Genomic DNA, 23,130 nt, shown 5'->3' on the forward strand with positions numbered 1-23,130 from the left:
AGAACTTACTAGGCTGGGATGGAAGGCCGGGTCTGCCTGACTCAAGCCCAGGTTAACACACACACCTACCTCTGATTTCTTTGGTAAACTTGACACGCTGGGAGTCTGTAAGAGGTTTGGTCTGTTCATTGATGTTCTGAATGTCTAAAACCTCACACATGAACTCAATGATAGGCTGAGCTCGGTAGAAAGCAGTTGCGGATACTAACGAACAGAGAGGAAGGGTACTTAGCATCAGGGAGGCGGGAAGTGCCAAAAACCAAACAATGCAAACCAGCTGAAGAGCTAATGGATAAAGAGAGTGCTATCCTACCATCAATATTGAGCATCATGTTCCACATGGCAGGTCTCACAGACTGGTGGAAGCCAAACCAAACCTCTCTGCCTCCTCCCAGAGGGTGGTAGTAACCTTCGGGAGGTGAGAAAAAAGAACGGCCCACTGGAGTGTACCTGAGGAAAGAAGAGTCTGGTTACTTCACAATAAAAAATGGAGGTCTTTCATTTCTCTCTCCACCTTGTGCAGGGAAATCAAATTTGAGTTATGACTTATGCAGAAACTTTCAGTGGTTAAGTACAACTACCATAAAGTCTGGCATTAAAGGGCAGAAATTCAAACCAAGGTACTAACCTCATAGAGGGAAGATGCCTGGTAATAACATCAAGTGCTTGTACTGAGTCATCTGGGACTTCATTCAAGTGCCCAGCTAAAGCTTCCAAAAGTAACTGAAGGCTCACAACTGATACCCACTGAACAGACACCTTGAAAGTTTGGTCTTTACCCTCACCCGGGAGAGTCACCTCCATGTCAACCTAGGGAAAAATGCAATATGGATAAACATACCAGTTTACAAAGGTAGTGAGAGATCTCAAGAATACTCAAAGCAGTATACGCATAAGCATAGCTTCAACTGCAAAACACTGAAAACAATGCTCATCAGTAAGGGACTCATGCAATAGCTAAAAATAAAGGCTGAGCCGGGTCTGGTGCCACACGCCTTTAATCCCAGCACTTGGGAAACAGAGGTAGAAAGATCGCCATAAGTTTGAGGCCACCCTGAGATGACATAGTGAATTCCATGTCAGCCTGGGCTAGAATGAAACCCTACTTTGAAAAACTAAAAAATAAAGGGCTGGAGGGATGTCTCAGTGATTAAAGGTGCTTGCTTGTGAAGTCTGTCAGCCTGGGTTTGATTCTCTAGTACATATGTAAAGCCAGATGCACAAAGAGGCACATGCGTCTGGAGTTCGTTTGAGGTGGCAAAAGGCCCTACTATGCCCATTCATTCTCTCATTCTCTCTCTCTCAAATAAATTAATATAAATATTCATTAAAATATTTTAGGGCTGGGGGCTGGAGAAATGGCTTAGCGGTTAAGTGCTTGCCTGTGAAGCCTAAGGACCCCAGTTCGAGGCTCGATTCCCCAGGACCCACATTAGCCAAATGTACAAGGGGGCATACCCATCTAGAGTTCGTTTGCAGTGGCTGGAGGCCCTGGCATGCTCATTCTCTCTCTCCCTCTCTCTCTCTCTCTTTCTCCCTGTCTGTCACTCTCAAATATAAATAAAAACATATAAAAATATTAAAAAAATATTTTAGGGCTGGAGAGATGGCTTAATGGTTATGGTGCTTGCCTGCAAAGCCAAAGTACCAGGTTTAATTCCTCAGGACCCACATAAACCAGATGCACAAGGTGACACATGCGTCTGGAGTTCATTGCAGTGGCTAGAGGCCATGGTGAGCCCATTCTTTATCTGCCTCTTTCTCTCTCAAATACATAAATTAAACATTTAAAAAACTTTTTAGCAAAGTGTGGTGGTACATGCCTTTAATCTCAGAACTCAGTAGGCAGAGGTGGGTATATCGCTGAGTTTGAGGCCACCCTGAGACTACACAGTGAATTCCAGGTAAGCCTGGGCTAAAGCAAGACCCTATCTCAAAACACCAAAACAAAACAAAACAAAAAAAAAGGACTGGATAATTGGCTTAGCAATTAAGGTGCTTGCCTATGAAGCCTAAGGACCCAGGTTTAATTTCCCAGTACCCATTTAAGCTAGATGTACAATGTAGTACATGAATCTGGAGTTCATTTCCAGTTGGCTACAGGCCCTGGTACACCCATATTCATTCTCTCTCTCTCTTAAATAAATAAATAATTTTTTTTCAAGGCAGGGTTTCACTTTAGCCCAGGCTGACCTGGAATTCACTATGTAATCTCAGGGGGGCCTCGAACTCACAGTGATTCTCTTACCTCTGCCTCCCAAGTGCTCAGATTAAAGGTGCATGCCACTACTCCTGGCTTCAAATACAATATTTTTTTTTTAAAGAATTGAAAACAGAAAGCTATATTGCTTTAAAAAAATTTTTTTAAATACAGATGGAGATATGGCTTGGTGGTTAAAGCACTTGCTAGTAAAGCCAAAGGACTCAGGTTCGATTCCCCAGTATCCACATAAAGCCAAATGCACAAGGTGGTGCATGTGTTTGGAATTCATTTGCAGTGGCTGGAGGCCCTGGCATGCCTATTCTGTCTCTTTCTCTCTGCCTCTTTTCTCTCTATCTCTCTCAAATAAATAAAATATTAAAAAATTAAAAATAAAGTAGATGCCACAACATGGATGGACTTTGCAAACATTATACTAAGTGAAACAAACCTGACACAGGACAAATATTGGGGATGCAGCTTAGTTGGTAGCAGTTAAGGCGTTTGCCTACAAAGCCAAAGGACCTTGGCTTGACTCCTCAGGACCCACATAAGCCAGATGCACAAGGTGGCACATGCGTCTGGAGTTCATTTGCACTGGCTGGAGGCCCTGGCATGCCCATTCTGTGTGTGTGTGTGTGTGTGTGTGCGTGTGTGTGTGTCTGCCTCTTTCTCTCTTGCACTCTCTAAAATAAATAAGTAAATCTCAGCAGTTAAGACACTTTTCTGCAAATCCTAACAACCCAGGTTTGAGTCCCCAGCACCCATTTAAGCCGGATGTACAAAGTGGTGCAGGTATCTGGAATGGCTACAGGCCCTGGTGCGCCCATTGTCTTCCACCCCCCCCCCCCAATCTATCTATCTATCTACACACATATCTGTTGAAAAATGAAATCAAAAAAAGAAAAAGTATGAAATAAATGTTTAAGAAAGTACTGTGGTATTGTGTATCTGTTTTTATACGTAAGAATGGTAAAACTCCATTGTTTATATTCAGATGATACTTTTTAAAGATCATGCTTTTTTTTTAAGATCATACTTTTTAAAGTACAGTGTAATGTGAGAAATTTGGGATATATGTAAAGATGATGAAATGAACATTAACACTAGGGCATCTCTCATCTTCAATTATCAGTTAACTAAAAGATAATGGAAATAGCAACCTGTCTCTCATCACATTGAAAAACAACCATGAGAACTTAAATGTGACTTGAAAGGTAAACATTTTTTATATATAATTACATTTCTCTTGTCCTTAAGACTTACCCTATCCCGTCCAATTGGCAATGGATGTGCTGTATACATGTTTCTTTTGCCATCATAGCCAGGCTGCCGATCACCAAATATTTGCATCTTGAAATGCCGCACCATTGTGTCCACTACCTCCCTTAACAGTAATGGAGAGAGCAGCGGTTAGCTCTGAGAACAGTAAGAAAGTATCACCATACTTTAATCACTTATTTGCACTTGTGTGTGTCCACACTTGCACGTGCACACACGATGGCACAGGGTCTTTTCCTTGCTGCTGCAAACAAACATCTATATGGCTTTACTTGGGTAACTAAGGAATTTGCAAGCATGTGCCTTCAACAGCAGAGTCATCTTCTCAGCCCCTCCCTGCTAATATTTCCTTATCTCCTCAATCTATAAAACTGAACAGCCTCAGGGCTCAGTCTTGGGCCTTGCTTTCTAACCCAGTCTTGTGGCTTTGCTACCAGTAAGTCCATGACTTTCCTATGCCTTTCTGCCATACAGATTTCTCCCCGGAATCCAACTCCATATATTCAACTACCACTGTGTACCCTAGCGTGTCTCATAGACATCACAGTCTTAGCAGGTACAAAACGTACATGTACCCTAATCTGTCATCCCTGTTAGTATCTCTCATAATTTTTTCCATCTGCTAAATGGCAAGTCCTTTTTTTCACTTGTTTAGGATAAAAACTCTGGAATTAGCCGCGCGTGGTGGTGCACGCCTTTAATCCCAGCACTCAGGAGGCACAGGTTGGAGGATCACTGTGAGCTCAAGGCCACCCTGAGACTACATAGTGAATTCCAGGACAGCCTGAGCTAGACTGAGACCCTACGTCGAACCCCCCCCCCAAAAAAAAGCCATCTAGAATTAACCATGACTCATTTCTTTATTTTGTACATCCCCACATTCAATCCATCAGCAAATCCTATTGATACTATCCTCAAAATATTAGAATGTGGGGCTAAGGGGTGTAAAAGTACACTTAGCATGCATAGGTCCCTGTGTTCAAACCTCCACACAAAATGACCTTGTAGAATCTAGTAATCATTATTTATACTACCCAAATCTATGTTACCACTTCATTTCACCTAAATCATTACAAACCTCCAACTGCTCTTTTTCCTTTTAAAAATGATTTGCATGTGGGGTGGAGATATGTCAGGGTCTTTTGTCACTGCAAATGAACACCAGACACTTTTTATGCCCAGCTTTATATGGATGGCTGGGGAAATGAACTCTGGCCAGTGGGGTTTCCATGCAATCACCTTTAACCACTTTAACCACTTTAACCACTGAGTCATCTCCCCAGCCCCCTCTTGCAATTGCTCTTCTTTCTTTTTATTTTTTGGTATATGTGTGGTACATGCATATGTGTGCCCTTGTGCAAATGCATGCAAAGGCCAAAGGAGAACATCAGTGTCTTCCTCTGTCACTCTTCCACTTTACTTCCTTGAGACAGTCTCTCAACCAGGCAACACCAGCAATCCTCCTGTCTGCTTCACTCTGTGTGGGGTTGCACACATGCACAGCCATACCCAGCTTTTTAGTTCTTCTTCTTCTTCTTTTTAATGTGAGAGAGTGAGAGCAAGAGAGATAAAGAGAGAAAATGGCACACCAGGGCCTCCAGCCACTTTAATCGAACTCAAGACAAGTGTGCCACCTTGTGCACATGTGTGACCCTGAGTGCTTGCGTCACCTTGTGCGGCTGGTTAATGTGGAACCTGGAGAGTAAAACATGGGTCCTTAGGCTTTGCAGGCAAACTCCTTAACTGCTAAGCCATCTCGCCAGCCCCAAACCCAGCTTTTATCATGGGCGCTGCAGTAACACTCAGGTCCTTATGCTTGCACAGCAAGTGTTAGGCACCGGGTCATTCCCCCAGGCCAGAGCAATCCACTAGAAATACAAGTTAGTCATATCATGTGTCTGTCTGAATCCCACCTAACCAGAGAAAATGCCAAAGAATAGCACTACTGCCTATGAGACTTTACATAAGGCACAGTCTAGAGATTCTCTACCCCTGTCTCCTGTCATATATACATCTGTACATACTCAATGGCTTACTCCTGGACCTATTTCTATCTTCTGTGTTTTTCAGGGTTTGAGATGGAACCCAGGACCTCATGCATCATACTAGGCAAGCACTCTACCACCAACCTACATTCCTGGCCCTCACTTGACTTTCCATTTTACTTAACACCAAATAACAAATAATTACATTCTGTTTGTTTATTTATCAATTTTTGGTCTTGTCCATTCAAATATAAACTCAAAAGCATGAACTCCCCTCCCCCACCAGTCTAGAGGTCTTCTTTTCACAGTTACTATGCCATGGAGTCACAGGGCATGGCCCTCAGCAGTTCCCTCGTTTCCATCAGTTCTCACAAAGCATGCATTTCTAAGTAAAGCTGATGCCATGTCAGCTGAACACAGATATCTTTCTCTTTGGCCTCCTCCTCTTTTCTGATTATATTCTACCTGCTTTGTAGGAAGCTATATCAGCTCTTGAGAATGCTTACTTAATACAGCCAGGCGTGAAGGCAGAGGCAGGAGGATCGCCGTGCGTTCAAGGCCACCCTAAGACTACATAGTGAATTCCAGGTCAGCCTGGGCTAGAGTGAAGCCCTACCTTGAAAAACCGAAATAAAATAAAATAAGTAAATAAAACAAACAAATTAGCCAGGTATGGTAGCACATGCCTGTAATCCCAACATTTGGGAAGTGGAAGCAGGAGAATCAGGAATTCAAGACCAGCCTGGGCTAACTGAGATACATGTGATGTGAAGTCAGATACAAAGTGGCACACATATATAACCCAATGTACCCACAGCAATGGGAAGTGGGGCAGAAAAATCCTAAAACTCAGGGGGAAGCTAGAATGGCCTTCTTAGCAGCAATGAAAGGAAGGAAGGAGGTGAGGGAAGGGACGAGACAGAAAAAAAAAAAAAAAAAAAACCAGAAGAGAGACTGTCTCAAACAAAGTGGAAGAAGAAATCAACAGCTCGAGGTTGTCCTCTGACCTCTATACATACACTGAGACATATACACACCAACACACACAAACGCACACACAAACAGTAATTTAAGACTAGAAAACAGCCGGGCATGGTGGCACATGCCTTTAATCCCAGCACTCGGGAGGCAGAGGTAGGAGGATCATGGTGAGTTCAAGGCCACCCTGAGACTACATAGTGAATTCCAGGTCAGCCTGGGCTAGAGTAAGACCCTACCTTGACAAACAAAAACAAAACAAACAAACAAACAAACATATATATTTTTATTTATTTGTATTTGTATTTATTTTATTTATTTGTATATATACATACATACACACACATATATATATACACATACATACATACACACACACATACATACATACATACATACATATATATTTTTAAAAAAGCCATGGTTGGTATGTTCTTGTAATCTCAGTGCTTAGGAAGCGAAGACAGGAGGGTCCCTGGGGATTGTTGGCCAGCCAGTATAGCCTATTTGGTGGATTCCAGGTCAGTGAAAGACCCTGTCTTAAAAAGGTGGATGTTGAGCCCAGTGTGGTGATGTTAACCTATAATCCCAGTACTCAGAAGGCTGAGACAGGCAGATCTACCATGAATTCAAAGCTGGTCTAGTCTATATAATGAGTTTAGGACAGTCTGGGCTACAAAGACTGTCTAGAGCCACATGTGGTGATGCATGCCTTTAATCCCAGCACTTGGGATGCAGAGGTAGGACTGCTGTGAGTTCGAGGCTTCCTTGAGACTACTTACTGAATTCCAGGTCAGCCTGAGCCAGAGTGAGACCTAACCTCAAAAAGCCAAAAAAGGAAGAAAGAAAGGAAAAAGGTGGATGTTGCCTGAGGAACAGCACCCAAGGTTGTTCTCTAGCCTCCATACACATGCATGCACACCTACACACATGTACACACATACACAAGTGTACACACACACAGAGTTTTTGTTGAATGCATTAAAGTTAGTCATTATCACCATGTCTAGTATGATGGATCTCAGTTATACCACAGCCAAATAATTATGGGCTTAAATAACACTGTACCAGAAAGCCAAGTTATTGCTCTATAATAAGAAAAAAAAATCTAGCAGCACAAAATATTTTAGTTGGCAGCAAGAACATTCTTAGAAAAGCAAGAATCTTAATATCAAAGAGTGCTTGAACATTAGTGCATGGAAACAGAAAAGGAAAGTGAGTGCATATATGCTTTTGCATAGGTATCTCCTTCCTTGGCAAGCTCCTGCCGTACCCACCACGAAAGTTATGTCACCTCATCAGGGCCCCTCTTGGGTCACACTGGAAATAAGAAGGGCTTCTCCTTGGGTTTATTTTTCTTTTTTCATTGTTCAGAGATAGTTCTTGTTTGTTTGTGTGTGTGTGTGTGTGTGTGTGTGTGTGTGTGTGTGTGTGTATGAAGCCAGAAGTTGGCATAGCTATTAGGCTATGTTCTTTTTTTAAGAAAAGATTTATTTTTATTTATTTGTTTATTTATTTATTAGTGACAGAGAGAGGAAGAGCAAGAGATAGAAAGAGAAAATGGAGGCTGGGCGTGGTGGCGCATGCCTTTAATCCCAGCACTCAGGAGACAGAGGTAGGAGGATTGCTGTAAATTTGAGGCCATCCTGAGACTACATAGTGAGTTCTAGGTCAGCCTGGACTAGACTGAGATCCTACCTTGAAAAAAAAGAAGATAAAGAAAGGAAAGAGAGAATGGGCATGCCAGGGCCTCTAGCCAGTGCAAACGAACTAAAGACACACGTGTCACCATGTGCATCTGACTTACTTGGAACCTGGAGAATTGAACCTGAGTCCTTAGGCTTTGCAGCCATCAAGCCATCTCTCCAGCTCTACAAGCTATGTTCTTTAATCACTTGCCACCTTATTAATTAAGACAAGGTCTCCCACTTGAACCCAGAACTCAACAACTGGGCTGGTCTAGTTAGCCAGCTTGCCCTGGGAATCCCTTGTCTCTGCCTCCTGAGTGCTGGAATAAGAAATGGACCTCCATGCCTACCTGGCATTTATGAGGTATTGGGGATCTGATCTCACGTCACCATACTTTCCTGCCAAGCACTTTATCCACTGAGCCATTTCCCCAACACCTCAAATTCCACGTTAATTCTTATGCTTTTACATTTACTTTTTACTTGCTTGTGTTTTGCGACGCCCAGTCTCACTGTATCCCCGGCTGATGACCTGGAACTCACTTTGTAGGCCCAGACTGGCCTTGAACTCACAGTGGTTCTCCTACCTCTTCCTCCCAAGTGTTGAGATTAAAAGCACGCACCACTACACCCAGTTCATGTACATATTTTCCATGAACACTTAATAAAATTTGAATTTACACATAGTTCTGTTTCATATCTATTTTTAAAAACTTCTAGTATCCTACAGAGTGAGTTCTAGGGCAGCCTGGGCTAGAGCGAGACTCTACCCTGCAAAAAAAAAAAAAAAAAAAAAAAACAAAAAATCTACCACAACAAAAAAATTTCAGGTTGGAGATATTGCTTAGCAGTTAAGGCGCTTGCCTGCAAAGCCTAATGACCCTGGTTTGATTCCCCAGCACTCATGTAAAAGCCAGCTTCACAGTGACACCTGCATATGGAGTTCATCTGCAGCAGCTGGAGGCCCTGGTCCACCCATTCTCTCTTTCTTTGTCTTTCTCTCTCTCTTTCTCTGCTTGCAAATAAGTAAGTGAAAACATTAAAAAAACAAACAAACTTCTAACTGATGGTGCAAACACATGTGTCTACACAAAGTACATTCATAATAAAAAAAAAAAGCTTCTGGTATCATTGCTCAATGAAAGACCGATGCCATGACAAATTCAAGTTATTATTTAATATGTACCTACTGACTAGCCAATGATGTAGTCAGAAGTCTGCCAATATAACCAGAGGATAACTACATCAGGAACTTACAATTAAAAACAAACTTACCTGCTGAAAGAATTCAGAGCTCAAGATGATACATAATAAATAAATCATATGAATTATATGCACTTAGATACACAGAAGTCTATTCTTTCAAATTCTTACCTATTGACTCTACGAGGCCTTTTTTCTGGTTTAATATCCACATCATAGTGATACACATCGATTTTAGGGATCTGAACCTGAAAATGATTGGCTAACAGCCGAATTGGTTTCCCAACAGTTCCAAGGCCAGGACGACGAGGTGGCTGAAAGAGGCTGGTTGGAGGTCCTAAAGAGATGGAAAGATATGCTGTGCTATTTGATCATGATGTAGAATAGTCCCTTCATGACAGCTGTAAATACGGAGATCTTATTATTCATCAAACATAGTCTGTTACAAACTTTTTGAGGTGTTTATTGTCCTAATGTTCCCTATATTTCTAAGCATTTCTCCATGCTGCTATTATTTTGAATATGAGGACATCAAAATTAGACAATATGAATTCCTCTCAGATATAGGCTATTGTTTGAAACATTTCATAATCAGCAGCATAATAGCCAGGTTTACAAAATTATATGCATTTAAAAATGAACTGGGACTGGTCTGAAGGTAGTGGATTATCTCAGTTGACTGTTCACAATCAGTTACAGATGGAACTCCTTGTTCTACAATTTCCCCCTTCTCACTACTGCACTTGACTAATCTTGGAAAAAAAACTAAAACTAAAAATAATAAAAATAAACTGGGCTAGAGAGATGGCTCAGCAATTAAAGGTATAGCCCACGTTCAATTCCCCAGTACCCACATAAAGCCAGACGTACAAAGCTGTTCACACATCTCACATGTGTTAGCAATGATAAGGAGCCCTTGCATCCATACGAGCACTCATCCTCTCTCTTGCCTCTCTGCTTCCAAATAAATAATTCATTAAAAATATTAAAAATAGAGCCGGGCGTGATGGCGCACGCCTTTAATCCCAGCCCTCGGGAGGCAGAGGTAGGAGGGTTGCCATAAATTAGAGGCCACCCTGAGGCTACATAGTGAATTCCAGGTCAGCCTGAGCTAGAGCAAGACCCTACCTCAGAAAACAAAACAAAAAAATAAATAAATAAATAAAAATAAAATAAATAATACAGCTGTGTATAGTGGCACTTATCTTTAATCCCAGCACTGGGGAGGTAGGGGATAGGAGGATTGCCATGAATTCGAGGCCACCCTGAGACTACACAGTGAATTCCAGGTCAGCCTGGGCTACAGGGAGACTACTTCAAAAACCAAGAAACAACAACAACAACAACAACAAAAACCTAAAAACTAAAAATCAATAAATAAGATAAAACCTATCTAGGCATAGTGGCACACATCCTAGCACTGAGGAGGCCAAAGCAGAAAGATTTAAGGGTAACCTGGACTACATATCAAGACCCTGTCTCAAAAATAATTTAGGCTTACTAGAGCTCTTACTTAATATACACAAAGCCCTGGGTTTAAATATAAGCACCATGCAAAGAAAAAAAGAAAACATGAGGCGGGGGAGCTGGGCATAGTGACACACACCTTTATTTTTCTTTTTTTTTGGTTTTTAAATTTTTTTTTTGTTTATTTTATTTATTTATTTAAAAGCTACAGACAAAGAGAAAGAGGGAGAGAGAGAATGGGCGCGCCAGGGCTTCCAGCCACTGCAAACGAACTCCAGACACGTGCACCCCCTTGTGCATCTGGCTAACGTGGGTCCTGGGGAGTCGAGCCTCAAACCAGGGTTCTTAGGCTTCAAAGGCAAGCGCTTAACCACTAAGCCATCTCTCCAGCCCTTTTTTTTTTTTGTTTTTGTTTTTTTTGAGGTAGGGTTTTGCTGTAGTCCAGGCTGACCTAGAATCCACTATGTAGTCTCAGGGTGGCCTTGAACTCATGGCAGTCCTCCTACCTCTGCCTTCCAGTACTGGGATTAAAGGCGTGCACCACCACACCTGGCTTGTTGTCTAGGGAAACTTTTCCACTTGCCTCTGCTTTATAGTTTGAGGTAACTTTTCACTTTAATTACCTCAAAAAGCCAAAAAAAAAAAAAAAAGGATTGGGGGTGCCTGGGGATGTGGCTCAGTGATAGTTTACCTGGCAAAGGCAAGGCTCTGGGTCTACAAAAATAAAACTTTAGTAATAAGTAATAATAAAAGTTTTAATGAAATAAAAAGTAGGGCTGGAGAGAGAACTTAGCAATTAAGGAGCTTGCCTACAAAGCCAATGGACCTAGGTTTGATTCTCCAGGACCCATGTAAGCCAGATACACAAGGTGGAACATGTATCTGGAGTTCATTTGCAGTGGTTGGAGTCCCTGGCACACCCATTCTATCTGCTTCTTTCTCTCTCTCTCTCTCTCTCTCTCTCACAAATAAATAAAAATTTTAAAAAGCTAACCTTTTTGTTGTTTACTTTTGGTTTTTTGAGGCAGGGTCTCACTGTAGCCCAGGCTGACCTGCAACTCACTATGTAGTATCAGGGTGGCCGTGAACTCATGGTGGTCCTCCTACCTCTGCCTCCCAAGTGCTGGAAAAAAGTTAAACTTGCATATGTATATATATATATATATGTATGTATGTATATATATATGTATGTATATATATATGTATATATATATATATATATCTGTATATAATTTATTTATTTGAGGGAGAGAGAGAAGCAGAGAGAAAACGGATGCACCAGGGCCTCTAGCCACTGCAAATGAACTCCAGACACATGCACCACCCTGTGCATCTGGCTAACATGGGTACAGGGTAATCAGACCCAGATCCTTAGCTGTAGCAGGCAAGCGCTTAACTGCCAAGCCATCTCTCCAGCCCCCAAAGTTAAATTTTTATATAAAATAAAATGAAACTCAGGCTGGAGAGATGGCTTAGCAGTTAAGCGCTTGCCTGTGAAGCCTAAGGACCCTGGTTCAAGGCTCGATTCCCCAGGACCCACGTTAGCCAGATGCACAAGGTGGTGCACGCAGCTGGAGTTCGTTTGCAATGGCTGGAGGCCCTGGCGCGCCCATTCTCTCCCTCCCTCCCTCCCCCTCCCTCTCTCTCTCTCTGCCTCTTTCTCTGTCACTTTCAAATAAATAAATAAACACACAAAAAAATAAAATGAAACTATCTCTATACTCCAGGGCTATCACTCTTAGAGTAGGAAAAGATCCATTAATTCCCTAAAAATTAGCCTATATTACAGGACTGATAGGAAGGGGTCTAAGCAGCAGCTACAATGATCAACTGACTCACGAAGTTTTTTCAGTATCAAACTGAAACAATACCAATAGCACAAGAGCTTATAGCTGATAACCTGATATTTTTATAATTGTGACAATCTAGCCAAGTGTGGTGGTCCATACCTATGATCCCAGCACTTGGGAGTCTTAAGGCAGGATTGTGAGGAGTTCAAGGCCAGCCTGGGCTAGAGAGCGAAATCATTGATTTTTTTTTCTTAATGTATCTAATCTACATTATAAACTCAGAGAAGAAAGCAGAACCCCTGCTCACAAGGAATTACAGTCTATATCAGTCTGTGTGTGTGTGTTGGGGGTGTTTTCAAGGCAGGGTCTCACTTTAGCCCAGGCTGACCTGGACTCACTATGTAGATCCAAACTGGCCCCAAAGTTATAGTCATCCTCCTGCCTCTGCTTCCCAAGTGCTGTGGCTAACGGCATGTGCCACCATGCCCAGCTGCTTTTTTTTTAATCTTTTAAAAATTATTTTAATATATTATATTTTTTATTTATGAGAGGGAGAGAACAGAATAGGCACATCAGGGCCTCTAGCCACTGCAAATGTACTCCAGATGCATGCGCTGCCTTGTGCATCTGGCTTACATGGCTCTTGGGAGTTGAACCCAGGTCAGTAGTCTTTGCAGGTAAGTGCCTTAACCACTGGGATCTCTCTCCATCCCTTCTTGGTTTCTGAGTCAGGGTCTTCTATGTAGCCTAGGCTGGCCTTAAATTTATAATCCTCTTGCCTCTACCTCCTGTGGGTTCTTGCTTATTGTGGAGTATCTTGGAGGTTATCATTGAACAGTTTGAAAAGACTTACCCTGCTTAAACTAAGATTTCTTGCTGTTTAAAACTGAATAATTCCTACTCACTAGACACGACTAGACTCCTTAAGTTGTGAGAAACAAAACCCATGTTTCCAGATATTTGCAAAATGTAGAAGATAGGAGAATCACTGTGAGTAAGACTACACAGTGAATCCCAGGACTAGAGCAATACCCTACCTTGCAGAACCACAAAGAAAAAAAAAAGGAAGGAAGGAAGGGAGGGAGGGAGGGAGGGAAGAAGGGAGAGGAGAGTGGGAAAGAGGGAAGGAAGGGAAGAAGGGATGAAGGATAGATGGATGATGGATTGATGGATGGGCTGGGAGATGGCTCAGTGGATAAAACGCTTCCACACAATTCTGAGTACCTGAGTACAATCCCTAGATTCCATGTAAAAGCCAGGGATCAAGGTGAAAGGCAAGAACTGACCTGAAAATTGTCCTCTGACCTCTACAAATGAATTATAGCATGCTGCCACAGTCACACATGAACACACACACACATATGTATACGCTAAATAATTTTTTTAAAAGATAAATCTTTTTTTTAATAAAGAGTCACTGGGAAGGAAGGAAGGAAAAAGGACAAACATAATCTTTGACAGAAACCTTACATATTCTCTCTCTCTCTCTTTGCTTGCAAATAAATAAAATACAAAAAAAAATCCAACATATATTAACATTAAATTCTCAAACATCTCATGTATAAATAAACCTGCTTAATTTTAGCTCATCAGTTACTGAGCTTATTTTGTCACAGAATTCTCATATTCTCTCTCCTTCCCTCCTTCTCTTAAAACTGTACATCTATTTATTTTCAGCAGGAAAGGACTTTGTGGGACAGGGTCTTGGAGATGCTTATCTAGCTGTTCTCCCTCTGATGAGTATATCAAATGGGCACAGACCTAAACAACAAACATCTTTTCTGTTATGAATAGGTTCTGGGCAAAGTGGGTTGTGGTTACAATGGAAAGTTCCAAGTTCTCTTGCTTCAAAGGCATTTCACTAGAAACAAAGAGGGAGAGCCTTGAGGCATTCAGTTGCTTTGCTCTACCACCACTTAGGGGCACAAGGGTAAATATGTTAATGACAGTTACATTGGCAGGTCATCATATACTAATAATGTATTAAAAATCCTTTCACATAGATATGGTGACACACGTCTTTAATCCCAGCACTTGGGAGGCAGAGGTAGGAAGATCACCATAAATTCAAGACCACCCTGAGACTACATAGTGAATTCCAGGTCAGCCTGGGCTACAGAGAGTGAGAACCTACCTTGAAAAAAAAAAAAGAATCCTTTTTACACATTAAATTCATTGTTCATTTTCCTCCTAAACTCTACTTATTGGCCAGGTATGAGGACACAGATTTTTAATCCCAGCATACCCTGAAGTCTGAGGTAGAAAGAACACCATGAGTTTAAGGTGAGCATGGAGATACAAAGTGATTTCCAGGTCGGCCTGGGCTAAAGTGAGACTCTACTTTGACAAAAACAAAAAAATGGGGGGCTGGAGAGATGGCTTAGCAGCAGTTAAGGTGCCTTCTTGCTTCCAAAGCCTAACAACCCATGTTCAATTCCCCAGTGCCCACATAAAGCCAGATGCACAAGGTGGCACATGCATCTGGAATTCATTTACAATGGCTGGATGCCGTGGCATGCCCATTCTGTCTGTCTCCTCTCTTTGTATGCTTGCAAATAAATAAATGAATATTTAGAAAACAAAAAATAGGGGCTGGAGAGATGGCTCAGTAGTTAACAGCACTTGCTTGCAAAGCCTGATGGCCAGGTTCGATTCCCCTGTATCCATATCCACATAAAGCTAGACACACAGAGTGGCACATGCATCCGAGTTCATTTTCAGTGGCAGGAGGTTCTGGCACACCCATTCTCTTATTCTCTCTGGCTTTCTCACTACTTGCAAAAAAATAAAAAATCTAAACTCTATTTGTCCTTCAAAACTCAGTGCAGGTCACAGACTGAAAGAGCTATCCCAAGACTCTCTGTATAGGGTAGGATTTAGCACAAGTACAAGAATTTCTGTGAGTTCAAGACCAGCATGGGCTACAGAGTGAAATCCAGGTCAGTTTTGGCTACAGTAAAATCCTGCCTCCAAAAAAAAAAAAAGAGAGAGAGAGAGAAAGCTGAGCATGGTGGTGTATACCATTAATCCCAGCACACGGGAGGCAGAGGTAGGAAGATCATCCTGAGTTTGAGGCCAGCCTGAGACTACAAATTAATTCCAGGCCAGCCTGGGCTAGAGTGAGACCCTAGTTTGTGGGGGGCGGGAGGAAGAAGGGAAGGAAAAGGAGGAGGAGGAAGCGGGGAGGGAGGAAAAGATTAGGAAGAAGAAACAACTCCTTGCTAAATTATCCTACTCTTCCACCAGATCTGTAAATTCTTAGGAAAAAAAGATATCTAGGTCATGATCCCTTCAATACCTAATTTAACTGCCCAGAAAGTTGTAAGAATTCAATAAACATTGACCTGAACAGCATCAATAATTCCATGGGCTGGAGAGATGGTTCAGTAGTTAAAGACACTTGCTTCCTGACCAAGCTTGAAAGCCAGATGGCCCTGGTTTGATTCCGCAGTACCAATGTAAAGCCAGATGCACAAAGTAGCACATGTGTCTGGAGTTCATTTGTAGTGGCAGGAGACATTGGTGCACCCATACTCACTCTCTTTGTCTGCCTCTTTCTCTCTTCCTCAAATAGATAAAAAAAAAATATTTAAATAATAATAATTCTAGGTAGAACTAAATGGAACCCTCATCCCTCATAAGCGAAAAATGGCATTTATCTTTCAATAAAGCAGAAATATGTTGACATATGAGAAGAATTATTGCTTAGAAGTGTTCCACTTCTGGTATATAAAGGGATCCATTCTGGGTGTGATAAGACAATTGCAAAGAAGATAAATTAATAATAAGTAACATCAGAGGTGACAGGCACACTCAACTAACCCAATTCAATCATACAGATAAGTCAGACTTGCACTTTCTAAGACACATTTAAGCAATCATTATAACATAAAATAAGAAGAATCTCAGCTTTATAATAAATATTTGGAATAGAGCCAGGCATCGTGGTGCATGCCTTTAATCGCAGCACTTTGGGAGGAGAGGTAGGAGGAGCACTGAGTTTGAGACCAGCCTAAAAGGGTACATAATGAAATCCAGGTCAGCCTTGGTTAGAGTTAGACCCTATCTGGAAAAAAACAACAATTAAAACATTTGGAATAGAAACTTAGATCAAATGACTTACCTATGGATTTGATTTTTAACAGTGACCAAGTTTTCCCATTTTTCCCCCTAGCACGGAGCACAAGCCTACAGTATCTTTATACTGTTCTGAAGACCCTGATGTCAAAGCAGAAAGAGTATGTAGAGGAAGGTTAGGAGGACAGCTCAAGTTAAGACTAGGGGTCTGATCCCCAACACAAAAAAGGGGGCGGGCTGGAGAGGTGGCTTAGCAGTTAAGGCACTTGCCTGTGAAGCATAAGGATCCAGGTTCAATTCCTCAGTACCCATGTAAGCCAGATGCACAAGGTGGCACATGCATCTGGAGTTCGTTTGCAGTGGCTTGACACAACCATTCTCTCTCCTTCCCTCTCTCCCTCTAATTTTTTGTTTTAATTCTGGGGCAAAATAGTTTCCTTTCCTTGAGACAGGATCTTACTCTAGCTGCGACTGGCCTCAAACTCTTAAAGATCCTCCTTCCTCAGCCTCTCAAGTGCTGGGGGTTACAGGAATGGCCACCACCCATCGCAAATGTGCTGGCAATTATGGAAGGACTTTCCCAACTTTACAGCAGGGACCGAGAGCTCTGTGGCAGATAGAGGGCTAGCCCATCAGGCATGAGGCCCTGGCTTCTATCCTCAGCACTGCAAAAATAAATCAAAAACAAAAGAACCCTGAAAAAAAAACTTGAATTATAATCCATATAACCTAAAGCAATGATAATGGTAACCTAGCCAATTCTCTTGAGTTACTGTCAGAAACTAATCTGGATAGCATGAAGGGCCAGAGACTAAGAAAGCTTTGACAACTGTCAGATAAAGACAGCCCAAAGTCCTAATACATGTATGCTTTCACAGAGAAGCAAAAATGCCTCTCTGGGGTCTAAAATAGCCTAGATACAACATCCCACAAGACTATGAACTCCCTACAATCTTTTTGATTGCATTTTTTTTTTTTTTTTTTGAGGTAGGGTCTCACTCTAGTTCAGGCTGCCCTGGAATTCACTATGTAGTCTCAGGGTAGCCTCAAACTCACTGCGGTACTTCTACCTCCGCCTCCCAAGTGCTGGGATTAAAGGTGTGCGCCACCACGCCTGGCTCCAGTTGCATGTTTTTTGAAGTAGAGGGTCTCATTTTAACCCAAGATGACTTGGAACTCACTCTGTAGCTCCAGGCTCACCTCGAACACACAGTGATCCTCCTACCTCAGCCTGCTGAGTTGCTGGGATTACACTCCTGTGCTACCACAGTGGGCTGAACTCCCTATATTCTGATTCCATGCTCAACAAGTAGCTTTTTGTTTTTAACTGGGTTTCCAAGGTAGTGAGATATCAAAGTAGAAAGCAGACAGGAAAATATTACTCAACAGAGAAGATCTATATAACATTTTAGCTTGATCATTGGTGTCTAATAAATGGTGATAATGAAAATTAATTTTCTACCAATCCTGAGGACTAATAAGTCCTCAAACCTGTGAAACCTAAAAATAAAACAAATCAAAATTGGGTTAGGTTGGTTTCCTGGGCAGTTCCCAACATCACCAAGCTGACACTTCAAGAAGTTCAGGGTTACAGTTGCTCAGGGACAAAGTTACATAGTCTCTTTCCACAAATAAGTGCAGCAGTTGCTTCCACCATGAGTTTACTCATGGGAGGGAGGGAAGAGACATTTGTGATCTTCTCTGACACACTGGTCTCTATAGTAAAGACTTCTCACATACACTATCTCATTTCATTTTCACAACAATCTTACAACACGTAATTGTTATTAACCTCATTTTATAGATGAGGAAATGGAAGTTCAAAGGAATTATGTAATTTGCCCAGGGTCATACGGCTATTAAGTTACTAGACTGGGTTTGAACAGAGGACTGTTATATTCTTAAAGTACTAATCATGCTTTTCCTCAGGATAACATATCTGAAGTAACATAATAATACACCAAAGTTTATATAAAAAAATTGAGGGCTGGAGGCCAGGCGTGGTGGCGCACGCCTTTAATCCCAGTACTCGGGAGGCAGAGGTAGGAGGATCGCCGTGAGTTCGAGGCCACCCTGAGACTCCATAGTGAATTCCAGGTCAGCCTGAGCCAGAGTGAGACCCTACCTCGAAAAACCAAAAAAAAAAAAAACTGAGAGCTGGAGAGATGGTTCAGCAGTTAAGGCACTTGCCTGCAAAGCCTAAGGACTTGAGTTCAGTTCCCTAGGACCCATGTAAAGCCAGATGTACAAGGTGGTGCATATGTCTGGAGTTCATTTGCAGTGGCTAGAGGCTCTGGTGCACATTCTCTCTGCTCTCTCTGTCTCTGTCTCTCTCTCTCTGCCTTCTCTCACTCTCTGTCAAACAAATAAATAAATGTCTTAAAAAAAACATTAATGTGGGATGGACAGTTGGCTTAGCAGTTAAGGTGCTTGCCTATGAAGCCTAAGGACCCATGTTCTACTCCCCAGATCCCAAGTTAGCCAGACCCACAAAGGCGAGGCAAGCACAAGGTTGCACATGCCCACTAGGTGATCCAAGCATCTGGAGTTCGATTGCAGTGTCTAAGACTCTGGTGTGCCAATTCTCTCTCTCTCTCTCTCTAGAAATAAAAATAAACAGTATCTCTGGAGTAATCTTTAAAAAAAAATAATGTGACAAGCCTTTTTTTTTTTCTTTTTTTTTTAAGAAAAGGTCTTTCTGTATAGCCCCAGCTGGTCTTGAACTCTTGCTTCTCCTGCCCTCAGCCTCCCAAATGCTGGGATTGAAGGTGTGTACCACCATGCCAGGCTCAAATCAATTTATTTATTTACAGACATAGTCTCATGTCGACCAGGCTGTCCTTGAACAACATGGCCAACTAAACCAATTCACCTTTAAGAAACATATGAAATTTGATTATGAGGACCTTTATAAAAAATTTAAACTTTAAGCAATAAGTGAAGATGTAATTTAATCACTCAGTAATGCAGACAAATTCCTTGTAAAATAACCTGCAACATTTCCCAATTCAAATAATAAACCCAGTTTTCTAGGCACTTAACAAAAAGGAAATATTCTACAACGAAGTTCAGTGTGTACATAAGGTTTGGATATTAAAATTAATTCCACCACTGTTCCTAAACCCTGCCCTACTTAGCCAAGGCATTAGGAACCTGTTGGGGCTTGAGGTGCCAGCCCCAGGCTCCAATCGCAGAGCATGGTCTGGGGCAGAGAGGCAGATAACCAGAGGCCACCGTGAATTGTGAATTCGTTTCCAAAGCACTTTCTCCTTCATTTGATCCTCACAACCACGCATAACCTAATTAGAAGAGAACTCATCAGCTCTGATGCAGTCAACTCCCCTGTCACGGAGAGGACTAGTCCAGATCACTGTGGGGCTGACACAGTGACAGACCCCAAACTTCAGAGGCTTTGAAAAAGAGAGGGAATTTGCCCTTTGGCCCTCAGGGATCGGGAGAGGGCTTTGGAGAGGAAGTCCTCTTTCCTCATCTCAGAGCTCAGGGTCATCTGCCAGTGCAAATTAAAATAGGGTATGGTTGGGGGGGGGGGGAGAGTGAGAGGAACCCAAACCAAGAAAACCCTTGATAGTAGGTGGGAGGCCTCCCAGGTTTGGGCCAGGCCTCAGCGAGCACCGGTCACACACAGATCTTTCCCTTTTGAGGCCCAAAGTAGTCCCACCGCGACCGTGGAGCGCAGATCTCCTGAGTTTAGGTCGGGTCTCCCCAATACCCGGGGGAAGGGGAGGATTCGGGTCACCTTCCTTCCCTTAGATCTCGAGATGCGTCTAGATGCTCAAGTCTCCAGGCTGGGGCGCGGTCCCCGCCCCTTAAAGCCCGGGTCAGGGTCAGTTCCTTCCACGGGGTGCAAAGGAGGGCAAGGGTCTCCTTCCCGCCTCCCCCTCCCGCCACCCCCAGGCCTGGCAGTCCAAATCCCGGTGCGCGCAGGCCGGCGGGGGCGACAGGACAGCGACCACCCCCCCCCACACGTCCGCCCGTCCGTCCCGAGCCGCAGATCCAGCAGCAACCCCACCACCCCCCAACCCCCGGCCCGAGCGCCGCAGCTCACCGGGTCCCAGCGCCTCCATGGCGGCAGCGGGGGCCGCCTCTCCCCGGTCCTCGGCTCCTCCCGCTCCGGGCCCCGCCGCCGCCGCCGCGTAACGCTTGATCTCCGGAATATTGGCGCTGGAAGCGGCGCCGCGGAGACGCGGGCGCTGGGCAGGGGGGGCAGCGGCAGGGGCAGCGGGGCCCGGCCCGGGGGGTGGGGGGAGGAACGGGGACCCGGCTCGGCTCTCGCAGTTCTTCCGGCCTCAGCGACAACAAAAACAATCCCCGCCGTCGTCACCGCCGCCGCGGCCCACGGGAGGAACGGGAGCGGGAGCCGGCTCGCGCGCAGGCCGGCCGCCGAGTGGCGGCGGGGACGCGGGGGCTGCCCGGCGTGCGCGCGCGCGCGGCCCCGGGGGCGCCGAGGCTGTCTGCGTGCGCGCGCGCGCGGCCCCGAGCTTCGCTGCCCAGTCCAGGGAGCCCGGCAGGGGACGGTGGGCGGGGGCGGCGGCGACGGGCGCGCGCCCGGGGCGCAGTGCCCGAGGACGTGTCGGGCACGCGCCCGCTGCTGGGCTCTCTGCCCACCCCCCTCCAGCCACCATTCCCCCCCACCACCACCATCCCGGCTCCCAACTCCCCCGTCGATCTTTCAGCCGACGGTCCTTGGAGACCGACCCTCGAAAGATCTGGAGTCCAGGTCTGTGTGTGGGAAGTGGTCCTGACATGGACCTCAGGCACCTCTCCAGGGCCACCTACCGCATCCATCCACCCGCCCACCACCCGTCCACCCCGGGACAGCCCAGACGCCGGGGGCAAGGGGGGCTTCTCCATTCCTTCACCCAACACCCGCACACCCACCCAGTCACCCTCTTCCTTCCTCCCGCGTGTACAGAACGCACATCCTATACCTGGTTCCATGGCCAGCAACTCTGGTCAGCGAGGCACACCGCCAGTCCAGTCACCTGAGCAGCCAGCGGAGCAGTCCACTCACTCCCAAGCAGCCTGCGCTCCAGCCCGCGCTCCCTGAAGGCTGTCAGTCAAGGCTTCCAGAAGTCAGGACTACAGTGTCTGGTCAGCAGAATGACCCAACCCTGGCCCGCCAGTGGGAAAAAAAAAAAAAAAAGGTACAACATGTAGAATCATGTGGCTTTAGGGCTGCCACAGAGGATCACAGACTGTGTGGCTTAACACAACACAAATTTGTGTTCTGTCAATTCTGCAGGCTGGAAGTCAGATCGAGATTTTTCTGTTTTTGTTTTTTGTTTTTTTTTTTTGCTTGTTTGTTTGTTTTGTATTTTATTTTTATTTATTTGAGAGAGATACAGAAGGGGGATGGGGAATGGGCTCCAGGGTCTCCAGCTGCTGGAAACGAACTTCAGACCCATGCTCCACCTTGTGTGTCTGGCTTAACGTGGGTTGTGGGTAATGGAACCTGGGTCTTGTACCTTTGCAGGCAAGCGCTGTAACAGCTAAACCACCTCTCCAGCCTTAAGATGAAGGTGGTGGTGGGGGTTGGCTTCCCTTCCTCCCCCACCCTGGAGATTTCTCTCCATGAAGTACAGATGTCTGTCTTCTTGTGTTATCTTCCTTCTGTACTATTCGCCCAAATTTCCTCCATTTACTTACTTGTGAGGAGAGAGAAAGGGAGACACAAAGAGAGACTATGGGCTCGCTGGGGCCTCCTGCCTATAAATGAACTCCAGATGCATGTGCCACTTTGTGCATTTGGCTTTACATGGGTACTGGGGAATCGAACTCTGGATGGGAAGGCTTTGCAGGCAAAAACTTTTAACCCACTGAGCCATCTCTCCAACCCCCAACTTCCTTGTTTTAGAATGACACAAGTCATATTGCATTAGAGTCCACCCTAATGCCCTCCTTTTAACCTAATTACCACTTAAAAGACCCTATTCCCGCCGGGCGTGGTAGCGCATGCCTTTAATCCCAGTACTCAGGAGGTAGAGTTAGGAGGATCACTATCCTGAGACTACAGTGAATTCCAGGTCAGCCTGGGCTAGCGTGAGACCCTATCTCGAAAACCCAAAGAGTAAAATAAAAACCAGACACTTTATTAAAGACTTCACATGCCATTTAAGCTTCAAAACCACCTGTGAGATGTTATTGAGGAATGCGCTTGTGCACACGAGGAGATGGAGGCTCAGGGAACCTCAGTCCGCCACAAGTCCGTATTACAAGATGCCACGGTAGTTCTACACTCTGTACTCTAGTTCTGATGGATTCCATCCCTGCCTGGCTATCTGCACCTGGGGCTTTTAATCTATTTCTTTGGTTCCAGTCTACTGATATCATATTCTATATTCTTTCCACAGCATTCCATGGCCTTTCTGTGAAGCCAGATAGCAAGAGTGAGGCACAGTGGTGCATGCCAGTAGACCAGGCATTTGGGAGGCCAAAACAGG

At 44.2% G+C, this 23,130-nt stretch overlaps 1 protein-coding gene across 2 annotated transcripts in view; it reads right to left on the reverse strand.

The window, feature by feature from the left end:
- Positions 1-21,754, reverse strand: part of LOC101612102 (protein argonaute-4) — a 56,861-nt gene extending 35,107 nt beyond the window's left edge. The window contains exons 1-6 of one of the 2 annotated variants that reach the window (XM_045149616.1): positions 21,619-21,754; positions 9,507-9,672; positions 3,467-3,587; positions 629-810; positions 314-450; positions 70-204 (exon numbers count right to left, since the gene is read on the reverse strand). In XM_045149616.1, coding sequence (XP_045005551.1) covers positions 70-204; positions 314-450; positions 629-810; positions 3,467-3,587; positions 9,507-9,672; positions 21,619-21,628 — 751 coding nt within the window. In that variant the 5' untranslated portion in view covers positions 21,629-21,754. Of the gene's footprint in view, positions 1-69; positions 205-313; positions 451-628; positions 811-3,466; positions 3,588-9,506; positions 9,673-20,735; positions 20,853-21,618 lie in introns of those variants that run through there. The other variant, XM_045149615.1, reaches the window with a different exon arrangement.
- Between the last annotated feature and the right edge of the window lie 1,376 nt (positions 21,755-23,130).

Source organism: Jaculus jaculus, chromosome 5 (genome assembly GCF_020740685.1).
Source record: "Jaculus jaculus isolate mJacJac1 chromosome 5, mJacJac1.mat.Y.cur, whole genome shotgun sequence".
Lineage (NCBI taxonomy): Eukaryota > Metazoa > Chordata > Mammalia > Rodentia > Dipodidae > Jaculus > Jaculus jaculus.